We start from the raw sequence: 26,654 nt of genomic DNA on the forward strand, positions 1-26,654 counted from the left end.
TTTGAGACTTGGTTATGAGAACAAACTCACTTATAACTCGATCGATTGGCAGGAGAGTTTGGAACTTGGTCGTGAGAGCAAGCTCACTTATAACTCGATTGATTGGCGGGAGAGTTTGGAACTTGGTCGTGAGAGCAAGCTCACTTATAATTCGGTCACTCAGCACGAGAGTCTAAGACTTGGTCGTGAGAGCAATCTCACTTATAACTCAGTCGCTCGACACGAGAGTCTGAGATTTAGGCATGAGATCAAGCTCACTTATAACTCGATCGAATGACATGAGAGTTTGAGATTTAGGCGTGAGAGAAAGTCCACTTTTAACTTGGTCGAATGACACGAGAGTCTAGGACTTAGGCATGAGAGAAAGCTCACTTATAACTCGACCGAAAGACACGAGAGTCTGGGACTTAGGCGTGAGAGCAAATTCACTTATAACTCGGCCGGATGACACGAGAGTATGAGATTTGGTCCTTTTAACTTGAATTTGTATGCATTCGTTGAGTATAAATTTTCACAAACTACATCAATATAATACAAACATACTCTCAAGACGATAGGGCTGTAGATGATTCACGCTCCACGGTTGATCCAAGTTTTTTTTGTCTGAATCTTGAAGGTAATAAGAACTTGAGCCAAGCTTTTGCACCACCATGTATGGCCCACCCCACTATGGTTCCAATTTATTGATATCATCGACCAGCTTAATCCGCTTCCAAACTAAATCACCGACCTGAAAAATTTTGGGGGATGACCCTTCGATTATAGCTTTGCTTTATTCATTACTAATATGCCATCAGCCGAGTGATTATTTTATCTCTGATCTCGTCTACAAGATCAAGCTCCATGATATGCCAACTAGAATTATCTTCATCATATAGTTGCCTCTGACAGGACTCTATTCCAACTTCCACTGACACAACTGTTTCTCCCCATACACCAGATGGAAAGAGGTTATACTTGTGGCTTCTCAGGGTGTAGTATGGTACACCCACAATGTTGGACAATTTATCGACCCAACTTCCTCCCATATGATCGAGCCTAATTTTGAGCCCTCAGATAATTTTCCTGTCAGTGACCTCCGCCTACCTATTTCTCTAGGGGTAAGCCACGGAAGTAAAAGCTTACAGAATGTCATAACTTGAGAATCATTCTTGGATCTTCCTCCTTTGGAATTATCTTCCATTATACGAGATAAGCTTATAAGGAATGTCGAATCGACACATGATGTTTTGCCACATGAATTTGATGACCATTTACTTAGTTATCTTGGCAAGTGGCTCAGCTCGACCCACTTAGAAAAATAATTCACGACTACTAGAAGGAACTTTCTCTGATCAAATGCCATTGGAAAGGGTCCTATGATATCCATTCCCGATTGGTCGAACGAACATGAGACAATCGAGGTCTTCGATAATTTAATGGGTTAATGTGGAATGTTTTGGTATTTTTGGCATGATAAACAAGTGGCTAGAAGCCGAGTCAAGTTCGCTTACAGAGTGAGTCAAAAATATCCTGCTAGTAGAATCTTCCGAGCGAGTGGCCGACCGTCCAGATGGTTTCTACATGAACCTTGATGTACTTCTTGTAGAATACTGTATGCCATCCAATCTGACGCACTTGACCAGAGGATGAGAGAAAACTCTCTTATATAAGTGATCTCAAACAAATGTGAACTGACCGACTCTTTTCCTTATCATATGTGCTTGCACCCCAATCGACCAGTAAAATTTCTAGTTGAAGGAATGAAACCAAAGGTATCAGCCAATCACTTTGTATTTCTTCTTCAGCTTGTCCTTCAATGTGAGCTATCAATAAAGTTTACTCGACTGACTTATCCAACGTCCAAAGGCTCAAGGAACTGGCTAATTTGACCAACTTATTTGTGTAATGATTCTCTGAGCAGGGAATTTTCTGTAGCACCGCCTCTTGAAACTCCCCTTTTAACTTATCAAATACCTCCTTATACAACTTCAGTTGGTCATTTATTTTAAAATTACTTGATAGTTATTGAGTTGTTAGTTGAGAATTCAAGTAAATCAGGACCCAAGAGGCTCCCACATGTTTTGCCACTTGTAGATGGCTAGTAGTGTTTTATATTCCGCTTCATTATTGGTAGCTCGATACTTTAGTCAAATAGGTAGTTGCATTTTGTCCTCATGAGGAGATATTATAAGTATCCCGACCCTACTATCTTACTGGGTGGATGATCCATCTACATAAATCCTCCAAGTCTCTTCCGGCTCAGGGCTTTATATCTTTGTCACAAATCGGGTAAGGCTTGAGCCTTGATGGTCGATCGGGGTTAGTACTGCATGTCGTATTCACTCAGTTTGATGGTCTACTTGATCAATCGCCCTGATGCCTCTGGATTAATAAGCACTCAACCCAAGGTACTGTTAGTTAATACAATTATAGGATGAGAAAGAAAGTAATTAGGGTGTAACCTTTGAGCGACCAAGACCAGCCCGTACGCCAACTTCTCAAGAACAGTGTAGCGACATTCAACATTTTTAATAAATGGTTTAAAAATACTGGGCTATTGTTCCTTACCATCTTGTCGTATCAACATCGATCCGACAACCTTTTCATTGGCGGACAAGTATACCTAGAGCGGCTCACCAATTATGGGGTTTGCAAGTAAGGTAAAGAATATAAAATAATCCTTAAGCTCCTCCAACATCTTATCACACTCGGCGTCCCACTGAAATTTGATGGCTCGACAAAATATCTTGAAGAATGGTAGACTCCGATTGGACGACCTTGAGATGAGTCGGGATAAAGTTGTGATCTGCCCGGTCAGACATTGTGCTTCCTTCAAATTGCGCGGCGAGGGCATGTCTTGGAAAGCCTTTACCTTGCTGGAGTTGGCTTTAAGTCTCCATTCTGTCACAATATAGCCGAGAAATCGTACACTCTTTGCTCTAAATAGACATTTATTGAGGTTGAGCGTGAGTCCATACTTTCTCAGGGTTTGATACGTCTCATCTATGTCTGCACATAAATCAATAACTCGAATGGACTTGATTAGTATATCATTTACATATACCTTCATATTTTTGCCAATCTACCTTCGGAATACCTTGTTCATAAGTCATTGGTAGATTTCTCTTGCATTATTTAGTCTGAATAATATAACATTATAGCAGTATGTTCCTTCAATAGTGATGAAGCTAACCTTTTTTTTGATATTCTTTAGCCAGAGGGACCTGATGATAGCCCTGATATGCATCCAACATGTATATCAACTCGCAGCCAGCAATTGAGTCGACCACCTGATCGATGCGTGACAGAGGGTAGTAGTCCTTCGAACTTGTCATGTTTAGATCTCTGAAATTCATGCATATCCGCCACTTGTTCCTGAGCTTGGACACCAGCATCATATTTTCTAACTATCTAGGAAATTGTACTTCACGTATATAATCAGCTTCAAGTAACTTCTCTACCTTCACTTGGATGATTTGGTTGTGTTCGGCTCCAAAATCTGTCTTCCTCTGTTTAACAGGTCAAGCGTCCAGGTGGACGAGAAGCACATGCTCCATTATTGTGGGCGAGATACCTATGAGTTTCTCTGAAGTCCAAGCAAAGACATCATTATTTCATGTTAAGCAGGCGGCCAACTCTACTTTGTTCTCCGAGGTCAGATTGTTCGTTACTTGAGTGATAACATCTGGTTGGCTGGGATGGATTTGCACTTTCTCCTTTTCTTCATAAACTAAAGTCAGGGGAGCTTTTTGGATGGCATTAACTTCTACTTGTTGAGTTTGCCGAGTCGTGTGAGCTTCTACCTTCACTACTTCCATGTAGCACATATGTGCCACTAGCTGATCTCCTTTCACTTTGCCAACCGAGTCGTCTATTGGGAATTTGATCTTCTGGCAGAATGTGGAGACGATGGCTCAAAAATCGTTCAGCGTCAGTTGACCCAAAATGATATTATAATATGAAGGTGCGTTCACCATGATGAAGCTTGACCGACGAGTCCTTATAAGGGGCTCCTCCTCTAGAGAGATAGCTAGTCCAATTTGTCCAATCAACTGTACCTCATCGCCTGTGAATCCATACAAAGGCGTTGTCATTGGCTAGAGCTTGCTCTTGTCTATCTGGAGTTGCTCGAACGCCTTCTTGAAGATGATCTTGACCGAGCTACTTGTGTCAACAAAAGTATAATGAACACTATAGTTGGCTATCACAACTTTAATAATTAGAGCATCATCATGAGATATTTCCACCCCTTCCGAGTCTTTGAGATCGAAATTGATCTTTGGCCCTTGTGCCTTCTCTTTGTTGTATCCGACTATGCGAATCTCCAATCGATGGGCGTGTGACTTTCTTGACTCGATTGAAATCACTATCAATCGAGTCGCTCGCCTGCTATCATACCAATGTTGCTCCGAGTGGCATTACTATGATTTTCTTCTTCTCGAGTCAACGGGCGGGGCTGCAAAGGGTCGAGTTGGTGCTTGATTATTTCTTGGTTGCGACCTTTGCTGGTTTCGATCGACCCTTACAGGACTTCAGCCTAGGGGCCTGTTTAGTCGGTGATGACACTAACGGTTAGGAGAAGGGGATCGCTAGTGAAACCCCCGATTATCCAATCGACGTAACTCTTGATTATAATAGTAGCAATCTTCTTTATTATGAGTTCCTGAGCGGTGGTAGGTGTAAAACATAAGAACCCATTGTTGGGGCTTGGGGAAGTGTATCTCCTCGATTCTATATGTTGGACCGCTTGCGGCCTTGGCTCGTGGTGCTGTGGAAGATGGCCCGGTCGGGGTGCTTTAGGTGGCAGAGAAGGAGGGGTGCTCGACACTCGGGCGCGGAAGAGGGAAGCAGAAGGAGCAACTTCTTTCTGCTGAGCAGACTGAGCTTCTTCCACGTTGATGTACTTGGTGGCTTGTCCGAGCAGATGATCGAAGTCCCTTGGAGGCTTCTTAACAAGGGATCAAAAGAACTCACCATCCATGAGCCCTTAGGAGAAGACGCACACTAGAATCTTCGGGGTGTCCGAGGGGACGTCAATGACTACTTGATTGAATTTATTGATGTAATCCCTCAACATCTCCTTGGACCCATGCTTAAGAGAAAACAAACTCAATGTCATCTTATGGTAACGATGACTGCTAGCAAAGTGATGAAGGAATGCCTTGCGAAAATCCTTAAAATAGTATATAGACTCGGTTGGGAGCCAGTTGAACCATTTGAGTTAGATAGGGTGGTGAAAAACATTCGACACTTGACTCCATCTATGTATTGATGAAGGTAATTAGCTACATTTTCAAATTTAAGCAGGTAATCTTCAGGGCCAGTTGCTCCATATTCTTCAATCGGTAGGGGTCGAAAATGAGCTGACAGTTTGTCCTCTAAAATTTCTTGGGAGAACGACTTGCTCGGCCGTTTAGGGGGGGGGGGGCGGATCTTCTGGACCCGAAATCCCTGGTCCCCCTGGACCACACCACTGGTATAAAACTCCCTCACGTGCAAAGCACGTGCACGCGCCCCAGCCCCAAAAACCTCTCTCGAACTCCAACATCGCTCAAGCCGAAGCTGAAAAAAACCCTAGCCTCGTGTTTCCTTCTCCAACACCTCTTCCGCAGTCGTCTCCCTCACCTGCAACATCCCTCCGAAGCCGGGCCCCTCCCGCGACCTCCCTCCAGCGCCACCTCCGTAAAAAGGCCCGGCCCTCTCGACGACCAGCGCCGCCTCCCTCCAGCCCGAGCCCCTTTCGCAGCAGTCTCCCTCATCGCGGCCTCCAGCGACATCTTGCGGCCTCCTCCACCAACGTCGTCTCCCTCCAGCGACCTCCCTGCTGCGTCGCCGACCTCCAGGGGCCTCCAACAACTTTCCTGTTGGGTCACCGATGTCCTTGGCGACCTTCCTCCAGTGTCTTCTCGAACACAACCTCCCTCCTTGGAGCTCTGCGATCTTCGGCGGCCTCCCTCCCTAGGCGGATCGTGTGGAAGAAAGCGAGGAACTTACAATCGTTGAAGCTCATGTCCTGAATAAAAATAAGTATGGTCTCTAAAAGCTCGAGTCTTGTTCGATGATTTCCTGCATGTCCAAACTCTCTAATTTTTTTTGTTTTGTTTTGTAAAAAATAATTGGTATCAGTAGTGAATTAGGGTGCTAATACTTTATCAGTCAAACAAATAGCTATTTACTGCTCATGGTTTCACAATGAGTTTTATTGCCCAATTTAATGGGTTTTTGATGAAGTTGTCCAAATTATTAATTTACATAAATAAAAAAATTATGATGAAGCACAATTTAATCTATTTCCATTTCTCAGTTTCTTTTTTTTTTTTTTTGTGTTACAATTGCTACTTGATTTCCACAAGTTTAATTGTTGTAGTTACTAGTGATTTTGGACTTTGCCGACCAATTCTCAGAAGCAAATCCTTTAAACTATAGTTGATTTAGTTTAAGGTATTATAATTCATGTTAAATACCCCTTGAGTTGCTATTTTTTAAATATCTTAATTTGATTATCTGATTCATAGCAAGTCCAAAATGTTTCGTACATACCCTTTCATATTTAGCTCGTGTGAGTGTAAAATAAAATTCATGTAAATGGCAGCAAGTGTAAGTTACTTAAATGTTTTACATGATGATTTTGACTTGTTGTGCATGACATTCTTGGACTGAATTGAGGCATGTTATGTAAGTTTAGAGGGTTGTTGTTAGCTTTTTTCTCCCAAAATTATATGCTTTAATCTAATTTATGTCTCTTTTTTTACATATTGGTGTTGTTCAGGTACAAGGAAAGAAAATTATGGCAGCTGGCTCTTCATCAGCATCATCTTTCACTCGAAGACGTATGAACGATGAGCAATGTGACACTCCCCACATTTTATGTTATTGTGGGTTATGAGCTACTCTCCAAACATCATGGACAGAATCTAATCCAGGAAGGCGATTTTTTTCATGTCCAAAATATAGAGTAAGTTTTTGTTATATCAACAAGGTATTGTGAGTTTTTAAATTATTGAGTTTTGATTAAGTTGATTTGAAATTCAACAAAAGGGATGTGGATTCTTCTTATGGCATGACCCAGAATTGTCAGAGAGAAGTAAGACAATTATTAATGAGTTGAAGATGAATAACAAAAAATTAAAGTTAAAGATCAATGAATTGAAGAAAGGTACTAGTTACGGAGGTGCAGGTGAATACAATGATGTTCTGGATGATGGGAACAACAATCATGTAATTATACAATTGAGTGATGAAATATGTTAATTGAATAGGAAATTTAGAGTTGCTATCATTGTAGTTGTATGTATTTCGATTGTGATGATGAGTATGTGGTTGATGTAATTTATTTTTTCATGTAATTTGATATTGTGATGTAATTCTAAATGGTGTGACGCTTATGTGACACTTGTGACATTGTATTAAAGGCATTGGCTTTATGGAATGGTCATGGTTCTACTAATTGATCTCGAAACCTATGTTACTCAGACCCATGCACAATTGTCGCAGACATGGATTCTGATATATATATATGGCTAAGCGTGTTTGTTGACTGGTGCTTAGATATACATTTTTTTTTCTCGCAGAACATTCTTGGCTTCAAAATGCTAAGAAAGCACCAAATGTACCCCTTGGTGATGTTGTCAAGTCGAGACTCAAACAGTTCTCAAGAATGAATAGATTTAAAAGGAGAGCTTTGAGGGTACATTCTATATGCCTTTTCTAGGTTTATTGTTTCAAAATTGTTGAATGCATCTTAGTTATGCTACTTATTTCTCAAGTTATTGCCGATCATTTGTCTACTGAAGAAGTTGAAGATATTAAAGAGATGTTTCAGATGATGGATACTAACAATGATGGCATTGTTTCTCATGAGGAACTCAAAGCTGGCCTTTCTAAGTTTTGTTCCCACCTTGTGGAGTCTGAAGTGCATATGCTTGTTGAAGCTGTAAGCATATATATACACGATGAGTTTCTCAATCCTTATATTAAGCCCAAAATTAAGTATAAAAGTAAGAGGGTGAAACCTTATGATCTAGTCTATGCATGGCAAATTTATTTCAAAAAGATTAAATTGACGTCTAATTTCAAAATCCTAACATGTGAAATTTATGTATTTGCATAAGAATTATATGGATGTCATATTGAGGGAATCATGTACGATACAATGTTTACTTTGCAAAATATATCAATTGAGAATAAAGCGTTTTTAACATAGATATTACATTCATTTATATGTTTAAGTGATATCCTTAGCAGAGAAATTGAATTGTATTATCTAACTGAATGCGACACCTTTGCTCAACTCCCTTCTCTTTTAACAAAATTCAAAATCTAAATTAGGATGGGCGAATAAGGTATGGTGAATTTGTGGCGATGATGAAAACTGGAATAGATTGGAGAAAGGCTTCACGGCACTATTCGAGAGGAAGATTCAACAGTCTGAGTGTCCGATTAATGAAGGATGGATTCTTAAACTTGGGTTGACAAATGAATCAATCTCCCATGGGTGATATTTTCTATATCAACTTTGGGTGACAAAAAAGTTACAAATATTAATACATCAATAGTTTTTTCACACAAGATCAAATGCCATCACAAGATCAAATGCACATCCCACATCAATACATTCATACTAAAATCCTGACAACCAAACCAAATCTTTACAAACAAATCAACATGAACTTTAGTTTAACACTAAAGAAGCAAACTCAAACTAGCTCCACCACGATTTTGATTCTTCATCTATAAGTTTTCACAAAATCCAGCCCATCAAAAATCTCCAGCTTACAAAAACCTACAAAATACACAAAACTTGAAATTATAGCATTACATACACTTTAATCACCAAACCGAAGGAAAAAAGTCACCATACCTTTTGTAGCATTATTCCATGTAATTTGTCGGAAATTAACCAAGATGAGATGGTTGATGCACCTATGACAAAATAGTAAAACATTATCAAGTCAAAAACAAGTCAAAAGTATTATAATAGTAAAGCATTATAAAGCCCATCAAGTAAAGCATTTAACCCATCCTGAAATACAGAGACTTCAAGTCCCAGAAATAGAACCAGATATAATGTTTACTGCCAGTTTTCCCAGGACTTGGACACCCCAGTTGATTACATGTTCCAAGGTCATGTTATAGACAAAACAGAAGTTAAGATTAAAAATTAACAATACTGAAACAAAAAAAAAATTAAAAGAATTTTTAATATTTCAACATGGAATGGAGCTTAAAGAAATAATTAGATAAGCTTCTTTTAAGAAAGAAACCTTTCAGATGCCACAACTGCTTGCTACCTGGATTAGAACACAAATATCTTATACAAGTCAATTTGTGATCCAATCCAGGTAGCAAGCATTATAAAGCCCATCAAGTAAAGCATTAAACTCATCCAGAGCACACTGATTGGAACCCAAATCTCTTATACGAGTCAATTTGTGGACCGATTAAACCTATCCAGTATTAAATTAGGTCATCTAATGAAAGATTATGAACTTGTATTAAAAATAAATACCTGAGAAAGTTGTGATGCCAATAATGATGGGAATTGAGTCTCGGTCATACTAACACTATCAACGGAGCTACCAATTATTGACACGGAATTTATAGGCTAAAACAAAAAAACATAAAATATAGTTTTAGATAGTTATAACATAAATTCTCTTAGATTAAGATAAGTCAAACAAATACCAACTTGCTGATTAATCCGGTTATATTGTACAATGGCCATGATGGAAATAGTCTGATCTACACCCTGTGTATACATTGTTCAAATTTAACAACAAATAATACCAAATAAATAAAAATTTGGAAGTTATGGAGTAGAAACCATTACCATCATTGAAGCTTGATTTGTTTTACTCGATGCTTTTCTTTTCCTTGAAATCTTCTCTAACCCACCTTTCAACCTTTTACCTAAGACTGCTTCTTCTTGGTTTTAATTCCTTTCACTCCAGTAGAGTTCCCTTCACCATAATCTAATTCCCAAGATTCCTGGCTCACTTTTGATTGTTGGATATTAGATTCATTAACTTGTAACTTATCATCCACCATCTTACACAAGCTCAACATAACATCTTTAACAACCTTGTAAGTGTCATATCTTTCTGTTGCCTTGGTAACCAACTGAACATTCTTTGTATTGCATGTTTTGAAGTACTTTTGGATCCAAACTAGCATTGTTGGCAATTGAATCATTAACTCCAAAATATCCAATTTTTGCTTTTCTTGTCCACCTTTTCAGTACATACTGACTTGGGATCTTCATGATATTATTCCACGTAAATATTTTCAGAATATGAGAACACAAAATTCCAGCAAATTCATATTTTCTGCAACTACATTCAATTTTTTCAGATTTCTTATCAAGTGTAACTATATGATGGTTTCTCTTTTTGTGAGGAGTAACTTTATATTTTGTAAATGTATCAACATCCTCACAAATTTCAAGACTAGAATCATGAGATAAACACCACTCTTGTTGAAAACACTTGTATACCTCAGGAGTATAAATTTCACTGGCATGCTTTAAAATCTCAATTGGAAACATTAAATATGGAATAGTTGTACTTGATCTGAAATCAACTTTTAATTCCTCATATCGACGATCATCAAGGAGTCTTTGGAAGTGATTGAAGAAGTCTAAAAACTTGTGTTTATAAGTGACATATTTTTTCACAATACTATTCATGCTCTCACTTCTTTGGATTGTAGTCATATCTGCACAAAACATTTGTCGTCCATATACAAAAGCCCACTTTTCCTTTATGGTATACATGCGCCTCAACCAATCATTGTCTTCAAGTGCATAATTGGCCAACATCATGTTTCATGCTGAAATAAAATCTTCCTCTTCATCAAAATCATATACACAAGAGGCAAAATCTTTAGCAAAGTCTCTAAACTGAGAAAAAACCCCACTTAAATGTATGGCGGTGGTGTTAACCTTTTTACATGTCACGTGACACATCAAATTAATAAAGATTGAAACTCACTCAAATTAATACAACACGTGTAGTAAGGAGTCCCAAGTCGTATTTTTTTTCCAAGGATAAACTAGTAAGTAAATGTGTGTTGATTCTAGAATTCGATTCAAATTTAATTATTTCGTCAACAAGACCAATTAGACTTTTCCATTCAATTCACATTAGCTCAAACAACAAATCTTCATTTAATTCTCATCTAAACATGATCAAACTCGTTTCAACAATTTAGGCTCAATTAAATTCAAACAATGGTCACATCTTCAATCTATAATAACAGTAAAAGAAATAAACTCTTAGCCCACACTCACTTGTAGAAACCAAAACTATATCCAATTTATAATTGCAATTACTTCAACAACCCAACTCAAGAATTCAATCACAATAGTAGTAGACAGAGGTAGCAATCTAACATCAGAATAGGCATCCCATATTTAGGCATGATCACAGTCTAAATGTATCCAATGAAATGAACAAAAACTTTGCTAACTATATAACCTAAACTAATCAAACTAATGTTAATCAGAGCATCTAATTAAGAACACAACCTGGTTAGCAAACTAATCCAATTGTTAAACAAAACTTGGATTGCAGTAATTCACAGAAATCAGAATTATAAGCTTTCGGAAATAGAAGTGTAGAAAACATGAAGTAAAGAAGAAATAGCAAGGAAAATGAAATCAGATCTAAAGATCTGAGCAAATTAATGAACAATTCAAGAACAAGATAAAGGAATCTAAACCCTAGCATTCCATAAACCACAACCCGTAGCAAAACTTCTTCAACCTGCCAAGAAACAGAGCACCTTTGAGAAACACCCTTCGGGTGACCACCAACGACAAAACAAACTTCCAACTAATTCAGCCGACTCCTCATAGTATCTGGGAAACACCCTCGATTTCAAAATCGGCTGAAGTTTTCAACGCACGAAAAAACAGCGGCTGAATTTGGATTTTGCGCACACTCGATTGGCTGATCAGATCCAGTCGAATGTAGCTGATGAAATGGGGAGGAAATGCGATCAGAAGCTTCTGGGAAACACCCTCGAGAGCATCCGATGCCGATGGAAATCCAGATCTGGGAAACACCCTCGAGCTGGATTGCGGCGGACAGAACAAGAACTGCGGACTGGGAAACACCCTCGACCGCTCTCTGTGACCTCGGACGAAGATCGCCGGAGCTCGGGAATCGCCGGCGATGAAGAAGAATTGCTCACTGATCTGGAATTTGGAACGGGGACTTCGGCGTCACGGTGGAGAAGAAGAAGCTATAGTGGAATGTTGCGAGGAAGCCGAGCCCATCGTCTACTGTAGCTTCTCGTCCCTTTTAAATCCTCCTCAAACTTGATCGGGCGGTCCAAGTATTCCGGGGCTTGATCAACGGTTAGATTGTCTCTGATCTGGCTCAAAACCCTTGGATCTTCATCTATGTTTGTGATATGCTTCCTCGTAGCTCGGATGGACTAGATCCTTGACGGATGGCTCAGATCTCTCCAATCTTCAATGGACGGTTCATAATGCTCCAAGATTTGATCACCTCATTAAGCCCTTGATTTGAGTCCAAATGCGGTCTGATTTGATCGGGTCCATGACCCTTTTAATGCCTACAAAATAAAACTCAAATATTAGCATCAAATATCATAATTATAAGCCAATTTACAATTAAGTCCAAATTCAAATGTAATTATGAAATATGATGTAAATGTGAGATTAAGCTATGAACAAACCATTAAAAACATGCATTATGAATTAAAATAATGTAGCAAAATCATGGTTATCAGGCGGCATTTTGATAAATGTGCCAAATGCACAAACGATGATGTGTTTTAGGCCATCTAGAAGTTAATGCCTTTGCCATTGCTGCATCTTGATATGTAAGAATAGTAGTTAGTTTTTTCTCACCCATAGCTTTAGTTAATGTATTAAACAACCACTCAAAAGTAAACTAGTTTCATCATATAATAAAGTAGCACCAAAAAGTATCGATTGTTTATGATGATTAACACCCACAAACAATGCAATTGGCCGACCTTGATTGTTTTTTCTGTAGGTTGTGTCAAAGCAAACAACATCTCTAAAATAGCATAATCAGCTCTCATCTTAGCATCAGACCAAAAAATATTAGTAATCAAATCATCTTCATCAACTTGAATAGCATAAAAAAAATTAGGATCATCAAACTGCATTTTTTGTAAATACTCCAATACACCCTCTGTATCCCCAACTCTCATATTTATTGTTCTTTTGGATCGCAAGTAGTTTTTGTAATCCTCAGGAATAAATCCTAGATTCTCCCTCCCACCTACTTGTCTCACCATAAGATCATGAGATGCTTTTGGGGAAATTCCCACATCACTTGCAATCTCAATCTGTTTCGCTGCAGAAAAAGATATATTTCTATGACTTCTATAGAGGTGAGTTTTGTTTGGACTTGAGAGATAATGATTATGCTCTTTAACAAATTGCACCACAGTAAACTTGCTTTTTCTCCAATTGCTAATCTTCATTTTAGCCTCACAACCAAATCTAGTTTCATCACGACTTGCTTTGACATAAAGATCTCGTTTGTCTTGTCCTCTTTTGCCTTGGGCACAACAATAAAAAACTCTATCAAGTAATTTACCCGATTTATCATTGTGGATTTTACCTCTCCTTACGTCAAATCCAACTTTTTTGGCATATGCCAAATAAAATTGATATGCATCTTCTTCTGTATCAAATTCCAACCCCATTTGTGGTATATCCAAATCTGTTTCAATGTTTAAGCCTATAAAATCAAACAAACAAAGAAAAATGAATTTTTTCAATAAAATTCGATATATTGAAACTCCATACATTCCTAATATGAATCTTATTACCTTCATTAATAACATCAAAGTCACATTCCTGACTATCTTCATGTTTTTCAAAATTCAAATGACGACAACTCGTAGATTCACCCTCCATGATAATTACTTTTAGCCGGCTGAAAAAACCAACGAATTTTGGTCTAAAAAAAGTGACAACTCATATATTTTGATAGTGTAAATTTCATACTCTACATGAATGAAAGTGATTTTATTGTTCAACTAAAAGAGTATAATAGTCCAGAGGCATGCACTCTGGGGCATCAATGAATATAGATAATATAATCACACTAGCAACTAGCACATAAAAAGGAAAGTCGTGTAACAACGTTTGATGTAACTAAAAGAATGGCATGTCCACATGCAAAAACAATGTTGTCATTCTGTCAAAAGTTCCAGTTGAGTCTTCGCACCATGCAATCACCTAAAATTTAACATTGTTAAAATGACAAGACAAACATAATGCCAGAAGCCTAGAAGTATGATTCTTAATTCAGTGGGATCAGAATCGGTGGGATCAGACACAATGTTAAAGATTTAATCACTGAAAAACCTCAATCACCCTGAGGCAAAACTAAGAAACAATAATCTCATGCAGGGACCAGAGCTCAAGACACATTTTCTATATACTTCAACCAAAAAAATATGTAAACGATTACCTTTCTAAGAAGGATGGAGGCAGCTGGAATCCTTCTAGGTCGCGGGAGCGAGGGAATTCGAGGTCGCTAGAGGTCGTTGGAGGTGGAGGACGGGAGGTTGTTGGAGGTCCCCGACGCTGGATGGAGGCCGTTGGATTGGCGATGCTGGAGGGAGGCGGCAAGGGGCCAAGGGAGGCGGCAAGGGGCCAAGGGAGGCGCTGGAGGTCGGTGATGCTGGAGGGAGACCGCAGGCGACGAGGTAGGCTGCTGGCGATGGGGGAATCAGCGGGAGGGAGGAGGCGCTGGATGTCGAGAGAGAGGCTAGGGCTTTTGTGTGGAGGCGACGCTGGAGGGAGTCGGCGCTGGTCTTCGAGAGGGTCGGGTCTTTTTGCGGAGGTGGCGCTGGAGGGAGGTCGCGGGAGGGGCCTGGCTTTGGAGAGATGTCACAGGCGAGGGAGACGGCTGTGGAAGCGGTGCTGGAGAAGGAAACACGAGGCTAGGGTTTTTTTCGGCTTCGGCTTGAGCGACGCTGGAGTTCGAGAGAGGTTTTTAGGGCTGGGGCGCGTACACGCGCTTTGCACATGAGGGAGTTTTATACCAGTGGTGTGGTCTAGGGGGGACCAGGGATTTCGGGTCCAGAAGATCCGCCCCCGTTTAGGGGAGCTATTAGTCATAGAAGCTTTGCCTTTTCAAAGGTCACGAGCGGGTGCATTCTTAGAAAATGATTCTTAGGGTCTCTCCACTCAACCTATATCATCAAGAGGCATGCAGAACAATGCTTGATGATATACTATCGGCGATGGGGGCACGAGCGGGAGGCTAGTTGGGTGCACAGGTGCTTGCAGGAAGGCGGTCGGATCGGCTGGATCGGCTGGAACCCAGTCAAGCCTTTCACTCGAGTGTCATGCTCAGCTTGATGGCTTGTCACAGATATAGCGGGGTTGTGTGGAAGAGGGCACCCAATCGCTGCTTGCTGCTGTATGATTCTAGCCGCTCGGGCGACTAATAACAATTCTAAATCTTCTTGCGACAGGATTACTGTAGTGAGTCGTACAATCTCGTTCATCTTCACATTTCAAATGCAGGTGAAGTTCTCACAGACGACGTCAAATATGATCCTATCCGAAAGTAGAGAAGATGGTTGGCTAGGAAAGGTGGCTCTAATGTTAACTAAATGAAAACTCTTCACTACCAAAAAATAACTCTAAAGTGCTCCTATGTTGTCAAAAAGAGCATAAGTAACTGGGCCAGGGAAGGAGTTCCTGACATAGGCACTTCGATACTCAAGTCAGTGATCGGTAGAAGACAATGAATAGTACAACAAACAATGGATGCATATACAAAATATAGTTTCGTGTAATGTGAGTGTACCTGCGCCTGTAGATAGAGATCCCCTTTTATAGTGTTACTATTTATTTGTGCACAAATCTCAAATCGTTTCCAAAAAAGGGTAGACCATAAAGATGCTATGACATCTTTCCCAAAATAGATCTGCAATATCTGCATTTGGCATAGAGGAAGCTTTTGATGTACAATTTGCATATAGAATATTCTCTGTCCTCCGTGGTACAAAACGTCAAAAAGGAATATGAGGTCGTTGGATTGGGGGGGGGGGGGGGGGCACAATATGTTTATACGACAAGCTGACTGAGTTTCTCATATGACCTATTGACAATATCTCAAAAGGGCAAGCCGATTAGACTTATAGAGTGTTATTGGAAACTCGTCCCTCACTTGGCCTATATGTCTAGCCAAAGAATTCAATCAGATCGAGCGTCCAGTTTGTTTAATCAAACCGTAATTCTGATCGGCTGGACTACTCAATCAAGCTAGTTAATTACACTATCTTCAAGTGGCAAAGAAGTCTTGATTTTAGAAAGTGTTAACACATCTTTTGGTTATTCATCAACCTTTAACGAATCAACGTCCGATCGACCCATCAATCTAGTCTGAGGAATTCTCGGTCGCGATGATCAACTGTATTAATTTCGAGAGTTGACCTCTTCTTAACTTTGACTGCCACGTCAACCAGTATATATAATGATAGGTAGAAGATGTTGATATCGAAATGATCTATTTGTTCAATATGAAGTGTAATATGACGTTAAAATAGCATATAAGCTTACATCCAATAATACAATATTTAGATGGTGAATTTGACAAACAACGTAGGGAAAATCATGGAGAAAAATAGGTCCCAATTCAATCTACACAACCATTTGATATATCTAAAGAGGCAGCATAGTATGGGCAAGGTCAAGAAAAGCCATCACAAGCCTAACTCATGCTGAAAATAAATCTCTACAACGAAACTTCCTTCTGATCACGCCCTCACCTTTAAAAATATATTCTAGAATGAGTTTGAAATAGTCTACCAATGAAAGAATATTTTTCATGCTTTAGGAGGGCGAACAGTCAGAAAAGGTTAGCAAGAGAAAGAAGAGGGGCCTTTAAAGTGACAAGGGACAATTTATTTCACCCAAAATAGGTCAAAGATTCATTGATGTATATCTTTGAAGGTAGCAATTTATTTCGCCCTAAGACTGACTAGATAAGAACTTGACCCGCTAATTGGATTCTGTAATAAACATATAAACTCATCATGCAATTGTCTTCGGCACCTACAGTTTTTAGCTGTTTTTCTTCTTCTCCAATCGTAGCAGCTTTGGGGATTTGAACTGGTTCACTCGAGTCTTCAAGATCCTTCTTCAATTAGCTTCACATTCTTTTGCAACCTGATTAATGGAGGACAAGGTGAGGAATGGAATTCGAAAGTCATAACTATGATAAACACTGGGAAGTGAATATGCTTATCAAGCAAGGACAACACTGTGATGACCTGTTGAATGCAAGGAGGCAGAACGGACCTTAGAATAAATCAGTGCAAAGAAGATCAGTGATGCAACAATCAAATAGCCCATAGCTTCTCATGCCAGTTTAAGCGACGAACATTGAGCTATTTTAACTGCAGAATGGATTTTCAGCTGCTTTACAGATCAATGGTTGGACTACTAATGAGAAACCAAAGATAAGCCATCTGAACTAAAGGTCTATGAGAGAAAATTAAGGTCAACTTAAGCTCAAACTGGATATTACAAGTTCAATGATTAGTGAGTGATAATCAACATTACACAACTTCGACAAGTCTACTCCTACAAAAACAAACAATACTGAGAAAATTTCAAGAAAGATAAGTGAAACAAAAGAAAGACCCCTGCCTCATTAGCAGTTGAAAATGGATGTTATGTGATTCAGGAATAGTTAGAATAAACTGAATACAACCATTTGATACTACAGAATGACATCTCTAGCAAGACTGCATCGACGAGGACCTTGGTCTCAAATTCCACCATCACATGCTTCAGTCCCTTCGTTTGTAAATTTCTTATCTGTGCATGTCAGATCATTAATTTCTTACACATGGCAGCCCTATATTACATTTTTTACGGAGATTGAATGATCTTATGGTAAGCAATGAGCTATCTAGGGATATTTACAGGTTTGCATAATGGAAAACAGGTCACCGACATTTAATTCCAGCTGTTCGCAGAACCTAAGAATCAATAGACATCCCAATATCAAGCTAAGAGGCCGTACGCAGATTAAATTTGACCACGTAGGATTCAAAATTGAAATCTAGTTCTAATACCTTGATCTTCTTCCGATCCAGCAACCGACAAAATCAATATAGAGCACATGAAAAGAGAAGATTTTAAAAAAAAAAAAAAAAAAATCCTTAAAATTAAAATATACTCATGAATAAATTTGATGTTCTATTAATAAGGGTTTATTTATATTCGTTCAATATATATAAAATTAATTAAATAAATAAGTTTAAATAATTTATTAAACTAAATAAATAATTTTGAATTGACAAATTATGTTTATGAATAAAATTTTTATCAACATGTTAAATAAATAAAATAATAAAATAAATAAATAAATAAATTTAAATTATCAAGTTCAATAACTAATAAAAAATAAAAATTTTAAATAATAAAAAAATTTGAAATAAGTTCAAGTCTTGTTTGAATTAAAAGTTCGATAATATCTAAATAAATCAATCTCAAGTCAAGATTCAAATAATCTCAAACTTATAAAAAATTAAATAAGTCAAGATTGAACAATCATCTTAAAAATTTGATTCATTTTAAACTCAATTTAACGTCCAGTTTAAACACCTCAAAATTTAGCTCGACTTAATTAAAAAGGGCCGGAGACGAGCGTTGCAACAAAAATTTGATTTATTTTAAACTCAGTTCAACGTCCAACTTAAACATCTCAAAATTCGACTCGACCTAATTAAAAAGGGGCGGAGACGAGCGCTGCCGACGATGACGAGTTCCGGGACGCCGAGGCCAAACATGCATCGGCTACCGAGACCCTCCCCTGCTGTCGCAGCCGCCGTTGGACAGAGCGGGTCGCTAGGGCGAACGTCCTCCCGCCACCGACTGCAAGGTTGGGGACCGAGGCACCGACGTCATCAAAGTTACGGAAGAACAGTAGACGAAAGGCGTGGCCGTCACCTTCCTTGGCCCCCGGATGCTTTCGCTCTGGTTGTCGTCCACTTCCCCGATCCGCGCACGTGTTCCTACTGCTTGTTTTTTTTTTTGGCTAATTAATTAGTATTAGCGTGCGAACTAAACTATTACATCATTTCTGACGGGTGTGTCACCCATGAAATGAACCGGGGCGGTGCCTAATCACTAAACCGCACTTCGAGATTTGAGAGTAGCTTCTAGTTATGACACGTCAGCAATGACCTTCGACAGGTGACTCAGCCATGGATGGTGGTGTTTCGTAAAGGCACTTTTCTTCTACGTAGACTGCAACGCACGGCCTTTTATTTCTTCACCGACGTTTGATATAACGACCCTAAATTGTACCTGTATTTTATTAATCATTATACTGGCAAGTGTTAGGTCCCTGTTGCTTTTGTCGAATCGAAAGTAAGGTGTAGAAAAGTTGTACATTAAAAAAAGGACGAAAACTTTTCCAATCCTCATCTCCCGTCCTTTTTTTTTTAACTTGTCTGAGAAAGGAGCGAAGACCAGCGCGATCAAAACTGATTTTTCTTCCTCTTCGTTCTTCTTCATCTTCGGTTTACAAGATCACAGGGAGAAGCGAGAGGGTCATTGAGAGAGAGATCGGAAAGGATAGAGATGGAGAGGGCCTTTTCGTTGGAAGAGTTCAACGATTGCTTCTGGGCATCCTCTCCCTTGCCTACGCCGTCGGGGATTCCTCTGCAAGCTGGAGAAGGAGGAGTAGGAGGGGAAGATGGCGGCATCAACAGGAGCGCCTCCGAGTGGTGTTTCGAGAAGTTTTTCCTCGACGTCTTTGATGGGGGCAATGCTAACCCCGCATCGGCTTCCGCCCACGACCCTAACCTTAACGTTAGTCGCAACTATGACAGTATTCTTGCCCCCAATTCTGGCGCTTCCTCCTCCTTGGAGGCGGCGAACGTTTGTGGTAGTAAGGGGGAGTTGGGACGAGTTGGGCACCATGAATTGGGGGAGATGAAGGCACCAGTCGCGCCGCAGTCGTCCAATCCGGTGGAATTGGTTGATCCTGGGGAGTACCAGGCGCTTCTCAAGAAAAAACTGGACATTATCTGTGCTGCTGTGGCAATGTCTCGGGTTCGTTGTTTCATAATTTTTTTTAGTAGTAATTTAGCACTATGGTAGAATATCTTCTTTTTGATGAAGTTGCATTTATTTCTCTCTTTTTTTTTCAAATAACAATAATCTTTGCATGGAAATTAAGTAGCTTCTCTTTTATTTAGACCTCAGGAGAAGGCCCGTTCTGATTGCCTTTGTCAATTCGGGGCTTGTCCTGCTTCCAGTATTATGAATTTTTGGCTAAAACCTTTATTCACAGATTTTGAATTATGATTTTTATTTTTTTGAATTTTAATGCGCATGCTTAGTACAAGAAATTTGAAGTCATTGTACTCATCCTGCTTCCAGTATAATGAATTTTTAGCTAAACATTTTGTTCACAGCTTGTAGATTATGATTTTGTGTGTGTGTGTGTGTAAATTTTTGCACATGTTGGTACAAGGATTTGCACTCGCAAAATATTTGATGTCGAATACTGTAGGAGATGGTTGAGTTTGGAATATCTTGTACGTAAATGCTTTTCAATTGCGGTTTGTTCCAGGTTAGGCTGTGGCAAGATGTAGAGCTTGAGAGTGCTTAAGTTCCTTGAAATCCATATCATAATGGGCATTTGTTAAACAGGGGGATTTCGGTAATGAGATTTAGATAGCCAATAGGGACTTTGAGTGTGAAATCTCTTCATTTGGATTTAAAGGAGATTTTGCTAAACACAAGAATACCATAATACAACAACAACAACCAAGTATTACTCTACTAGGTGGGATCGGCTATATGGATCTTTTTACGCCATTGAGTTCTATCTCCAACTATATTATCACCTATACTTAAATCAATTTTATCTTGTTTTATTGTTGCTAACTAAGTCTTTTTTTGTCTTCTTCTTCCTCGTTTGATATGCGTGTTTGTCATAGTTTTACATCGCCTAACTGGAGCATTTATTGGTCGTCTAAGTACATGTCCATACCATCTTAAATGTGTTTCTGGGAGTTTTTCTTCAATATATGCAATTTTGACTTTCTTTCTAATGCTCTCATTTCTTATTCTGTCCATTCTCGTATGACCACACATCCACCTTAATATCCTCATCTCTGCAACTTTCATCTTTTGCTCATATACTCGAGTCATAGCTCAACATTTAGCTCCATATAATATAACAGGTCTAACTGCGATTTTGTAAAAATTTTCTTTAAATTTTAGAGGTACTTTACGGTCACATAAAACACCCGATGCTCTCCATTTTAATCATCCTGCTTGTATTCTATATAAGACATCTCTCTGCAAAAATGATCCTAAATATTTAAAGTTCTCGGTTTCGGATAACTCGTCATTTCTTATCTTAACAATTGTCTCATTATATCTAATATTGCTAAACTTAAATTCCATGTATTCTGGCTTTATTCTACTAAGCCTAAAACCTTTCCTTTCTAGTATTTCCGGCCAAGATTCTAGTTTAACATTTACTCCTTCACGTCTTGAATATGTGCAGTGAGTTCGTCCATAATTAGTGTAAAAAGATAGGGATTTAGAGTTGATTATTGATGGAACCTTATCTTTATTGGAAATGCTTCAGTTACTCCGCCTGAAGTTTTTACTCTAGTCGTTACATATACATGTCCTTAATTAGTTCAATATATGTTACACTAACACTTCTCTTTTCTAGAATTCTCCATATAATTTCTCTTGGGACTCTATCATAAGTTTTTTCTAAGTCAATGAATATCATGTGTAGATCTTGTTTTCACTTCCGATATTTTTCAATTAATTATCTAAGAAGATGTATAGTTTCTATTGTCGACCTTTCAGGCATGAATCCAAATTGATTTTTCTTAATCTTTTTTCTATTACATTTTCTCAAAGTTTCATGGTATGACTCATTAGTTTAATACCCCAGTAGTTTGCATAATTTTGTATCTTTCCCTTGTTCTTATATAAGGGAACTAGAGTACTTATCCTCGGGCATTTTTTCGTTTTCAATATCATGTTAAATAATTTTGTAAGTCATTCAATACCTTGTTTCCCTAAGTATTTTCATACCTCTATTGAAATATCATCTAGTCCAATGACTTTTCTATTATGCATCCCATTTAAAACTTGTTCTACTTCTGAAGTTTGAATTCTACGATAAAAATTTAAATTTCTATACTCATTTGACTTACTTAAATTACCTAAGTTAAGTTTGTCACCTAAAGTTTCATTAAAAAGTTGATGAAAATACCTCTTTCACCACTCTTTTATTTCTCCATTGTTTACTAATATCCTATTACATTCATCTTTAATATATTCTATTTGGATAAAATCTCTTGTCATCCTTTCTCTCTTTTTAGCTATTCTATAAATATCTGTTTCTCCTTCTTTTGTATCCAATTTTTGATATAATCATTCAAAAATTTCATTCTTTGCTTCATTCACTACTCTTTTAGCTTCTTTCTTGGTTATTGTATATTTTTTTAGGTTTTTATGGTTCTTACAAATATATAATTCCTTATAATGGCCATGATATTAAATGTAAATTTGCTTGGTTTGCTTGGTATATAATTCCTTTATGTTGCACTAGAATAGTTTGCTTGGTTTTTTTTTGCACAATATCTTTGTGTTTTGACCAATGAATCAAAGACTGAGTTGTGCCACACGATATTCCGAAAAGTTTCATTCTGACCTCACACTGACTTTTAATGTCATTCATGGAAGGAGAATAGGAGTCTCCAAAAATTTATAAATTGGAGGAAGGAATGAAGAAATAGCATACTAACAACAAATTAAGGCGGTTATTTGAAGGAATTCTATCATTGTATGGATGGGTGAGCTTGACTGATGAATTAGGTAAGAAAGACCTTGTTGACATCATGATTACGACTGCAAAGGGAAGCAGTGATCATTGTTGTCATGGTTGTGGGTGGAAACTCCAGTCCACGTCGTTGGCAAGTAGGGGGCTTCGTCAAGGAGGCTTCACATTAACTCTAGTTAGCCACAGACGGCAAAGTGAAAAATAAAATTACAAGTTGGCAAAACTGAAATTGAGCTTAAGCAAAGTGTACACTATAGTTAACCCTGTTTTTAACTTGTATGCTTTTTCTTCTTTAACAAGTCAAACGCTAGTTCAAAGGTTAAATGATATGTTTTTTTCTAAAATCATAGATACATTGCAGGGCTCTGGTGTGAAGATACAGGATTCTGCTTCTGTTGCTGATAGTAGGTCACCTATTTCAGATGTTACCCCGCCTGGTTCTCAACTGCACTCAAAAGGTACAATTGCACTTGTCAGCCGAATTTACTGTTCTATGATAAAAACTATTATGTTTCTATACTTTTGATTGCATAAGTTACGCAAGTATTTTGGATCTACATGTTCAGATAATGATGCATATCAAATTTCTAAGATTAACTGAGGTACTTCTTTTGGGACAAGAAATATGTACATATACTGAAACACTGCAATCATTTCAATGGTTTGTTGACGTTCTTTCCATTTCGACTAACTTTGTTTCATTTTCATGAAATTTATTTGGTTTGCAATGAAAATAAATGAAGAAATGCAACTTCCTGTCAACCTTATCTGCTGAAACTCCATAGCATTTTATACATGTAGATAATATTTGATTAGCTTGCAAATTTTCCTTTATAAGTTTGATGCATATAACTCGAAAACTTTGTGTTATCGCTTTAAATGTTGCATGATCTGGAAATGCTTATAAAGTGTAATAAAAGCCTAGAACCTTCTGGACTTCCAGCTTAAATTATTTCACATAATTTAGTTACCCAAGGGAGGCAAGCTGCTAGCAATTCATCAGGAGAGCAGTCAGATGAGGATGATGATCTTGAAGGAGAAGTAGAAACCAACAATATGGACCCTTCTGATACAAAACGAATGAGGAGGTAAAGTTGATTATATAATGGTCAAACTAATGTTTCATTGAGATAATAAATCTGTTTTCCCTTCCACAAATTGAATATTGTACTGATTATGTTGTCTGAATTTGATAATGTGAACATTTGGTTTCTATAAAGATAACGTACTACAGTCTGACTGTTTTTTCGTATGATTTGTAGATAGTGCATGGTGGGTCACCGGTATAGGCAAGTGATAAGTTTAATTATCTTCTTGTTCTAGATAGTTGTTCTTGACACTATATCTCTATTTTCTTTAATTCAAAAAGTTTCCCGGTTGTGTATTTCTTTGCATCAAATAATGTTAGTCCTGATTATGTTAGGATATGCTACATGAATTTTGTATGAGGCTATATTGTTAGTAATATTTACACCACGTTTGATTACAAATACAACTTTTCCCGACTTTCATGTGTACTTAAATTTCACTTGGCTATTACATAGTTATCCTTGAATTTCTTTTGCCATCCAGTGGTACTTTGTAGCAGTATCTCTTTTTTATTTTATAGTATTCTTCTATCAATTCTTTAATAGTAGTGAAGTTCAGTAATCTAGTAGTTTTTTTCCCACAATTTACCAAAAGGGCTTGCTCAATTAAAAAAAATACCTAAAAAGCACACCCAAAATGCTAGTCTCTTTATATATATATATATAATAATAATAATAATAATAATAAAATAAAGCATGTCGGCTGATACTGGCATAGAATTTCTGCTAGTGGTTGCGACGGGTGATTGTCCGTCATGGCTAGGATATAGTATCATGATTGTCTATATTGCGATTTTAAGGTCAAGAGGCTGCAACCAATGGCCACGGCCAATAGTTGCAGCCATCGGTTGTGGGAGAGCAGATCCTCTGGTCTATAATCCCTGGTCCTTTTCACAATTTGTAAGTCGGATTGCGGTCGGAATCTGACCAAAATTGGATGTGATTTCTCCTAGATTCACCTTCCTACCCAGGTTATAGTTTGGGTCGAGGCAGGCGACCAGAGGCCGCTGACAGTGGGCGGACTGTATGGCGTCGAGTAGGGGGGCAGCCTGCCCACCATCGGTGGCCTCCGACCACTTGCCTCGACTCAAACTATAACTTAAATGGGAAGGTGAACCCAAGGGAGATCGTAGCAAATTTTGACCTGATTCCGGGCGTGATCCGATGTGCAAATTACGGAAGGGACTAGGAGGGGACTCAAGGATTGTTTTATTATTTTATATTTTTTTTAGGAGAAGTGTATTTTTGGAATTAAGTGTCCCCGTTTGTTAAATATAAAAGTTGGATATGCTTTTAAGATATTTTTGATTGCTACACTAAAAGCTTAAAATGTTCAAATATTATGCAGAATGATTTCAAACCGAGAATCTGCAAGACGATCAAGGAGAAGAAAGCAAACACAAATGAGTGAGCTTGAAGAACAGGTCATTCAGATAGTTAAATGTCATGTATCTTCATTAGCATAATATTGATTATTTAATACATTCCATATTTTATATTAGGTCTCACAATTAAGAGTTGAACACTCATCCCTACTGAATCATCTAACTGGCATTAATAAGAAGTATAGTGACGCTTCGGTTGATAATAGAATTCTAAAAGCAGATTTGGAGACTCTTAGAGCAAAGGTAAAGTATTCATCTCTTTATGTCTGTTTGCTCCGCATAATATTTGTAGTCTCCACAGGTGTTTCGTGAATTTGTTGGTGTCTTATGCTAAAGGTCTCTTGTATTCGTGTTTTTTTTCATGGGACTTGCCTAAGAGTCCACTAGTTCCTTTATAGTTCATTTCAATAGACAAACAGTAAACACTAAGTTGCTTTTTACTATCGTAATTCTGTTTCTTAGTATCAATCTGTCTCTTTAGGCAATTTGTGAATTATACATTACGTGTCTATAATCTCACTTTGATGCCAATCATAATGATCCTTATAGAAGGGGCAGACTTTTCAAATACAGGTCTAGTGATTTCTTAAATGTCTTGCATTCCAACATAAGACACCATCTGCTTTCAGGTGAAAATGGCAGAAGAATCTTTGAAGAGGGCAACCGGAGCGAATCCTTTATACCCTGTCATCTCTGAGATGCCGAGCATCGGTTTACCCTTCTCTCCGAACACAGCTAACCCAACCTCCAACATGGTACTTCCTTTCCAAGAAGGGATAAATCACTTCTTCCAAGCCCCAATGCATGTTCAAGATGTTCCTCATGGTGTTGTTGCAGCTCCTGCAACACAGATTGGCCTCATTACTTCCATGCAACAACAAGCACCTTCTCCAGAAGATCAGAAACCCATCTGCAGTGGGCCAATCTCATGCTCCCCCCTGCAATGGAACACAACTGTATGGTCTCCCGAGGCCTCAATCTCCGATAAGTAGATCCACTCCTATTATGTATGGCAACTAAAGAAAAACTCCTAACTTATGCTTCTAAGCTATGCCATCAGCATCATCGTCTGTTTTATTCCGTATCGATGATACTCTCTTTTAAATTGCTGTTAAGTTTGCCTGCTTTTGTAGGCCTCAGGACATCTTATCTTTTGATGTCAAAAGGCTGAAATGTAATAATCTTTTTATCGACGTTGCCAAGGTGATTCTTCTTCCCAGTCCCCTCGATGCGACACTTTCTTCACTAGAAGCCATCATTTCTTGGTTTCTCCTCTCATTATCAATTGCTGACCTGTTTAATTACACATCTGTATTTCTATGTCATATATCAAGCTG

The 26,654-nt window shown here is 38.3% G+C and overlaps 1 protein-coding gene across 1 annotated transcript; it reads left to right on the plus strand.

The window, feature by feature from the left end:
- The first annotated feature begins 19,467 nt into the window (after nt 1-19,467).
- On the plus strand, nt 19,468-26,539 carry LOC122037903 (basic leucine zipper 63-like). Its single transcript, XM_042597375.1, has 6 exons — nt 19,468-20,077; nt 23,206-23,302; nt 23,812-23,932; nt 25,281-25,356; nt 25,435-25,560; nt 25,947-26,539. Exons 1-6 carry the CDS (start codon nt 19,604-19,606, stop codon nt 26,307-26,309), a joined length of 1,257 nt encoding a protein of 418 aa, XP_042453309.1. The 5' UTR covers nt 19,468-19,603; the 3' UTR covers nt 26,310-26,539.
- The last annotated feature ends 115 nt before the right edge of the window (nt 26,540-26,654 follow it).

Source organism: Zingiber officinale, chromosome 1A (assembly GCF_018446385.1).
Source record: "Zingiber officinale cultivar Zhangliang chromosome 1A, Zo_v1.1, whole genome shotgun sequence".
NCBI classification, from domain to species: domain Eukaryota; kingdom Viridiplantae; phylum Streptophyta; class Magnoliopsida; order Zingiberales; family Zingiberaceae; genus Zingiber; species Zingiber officinale.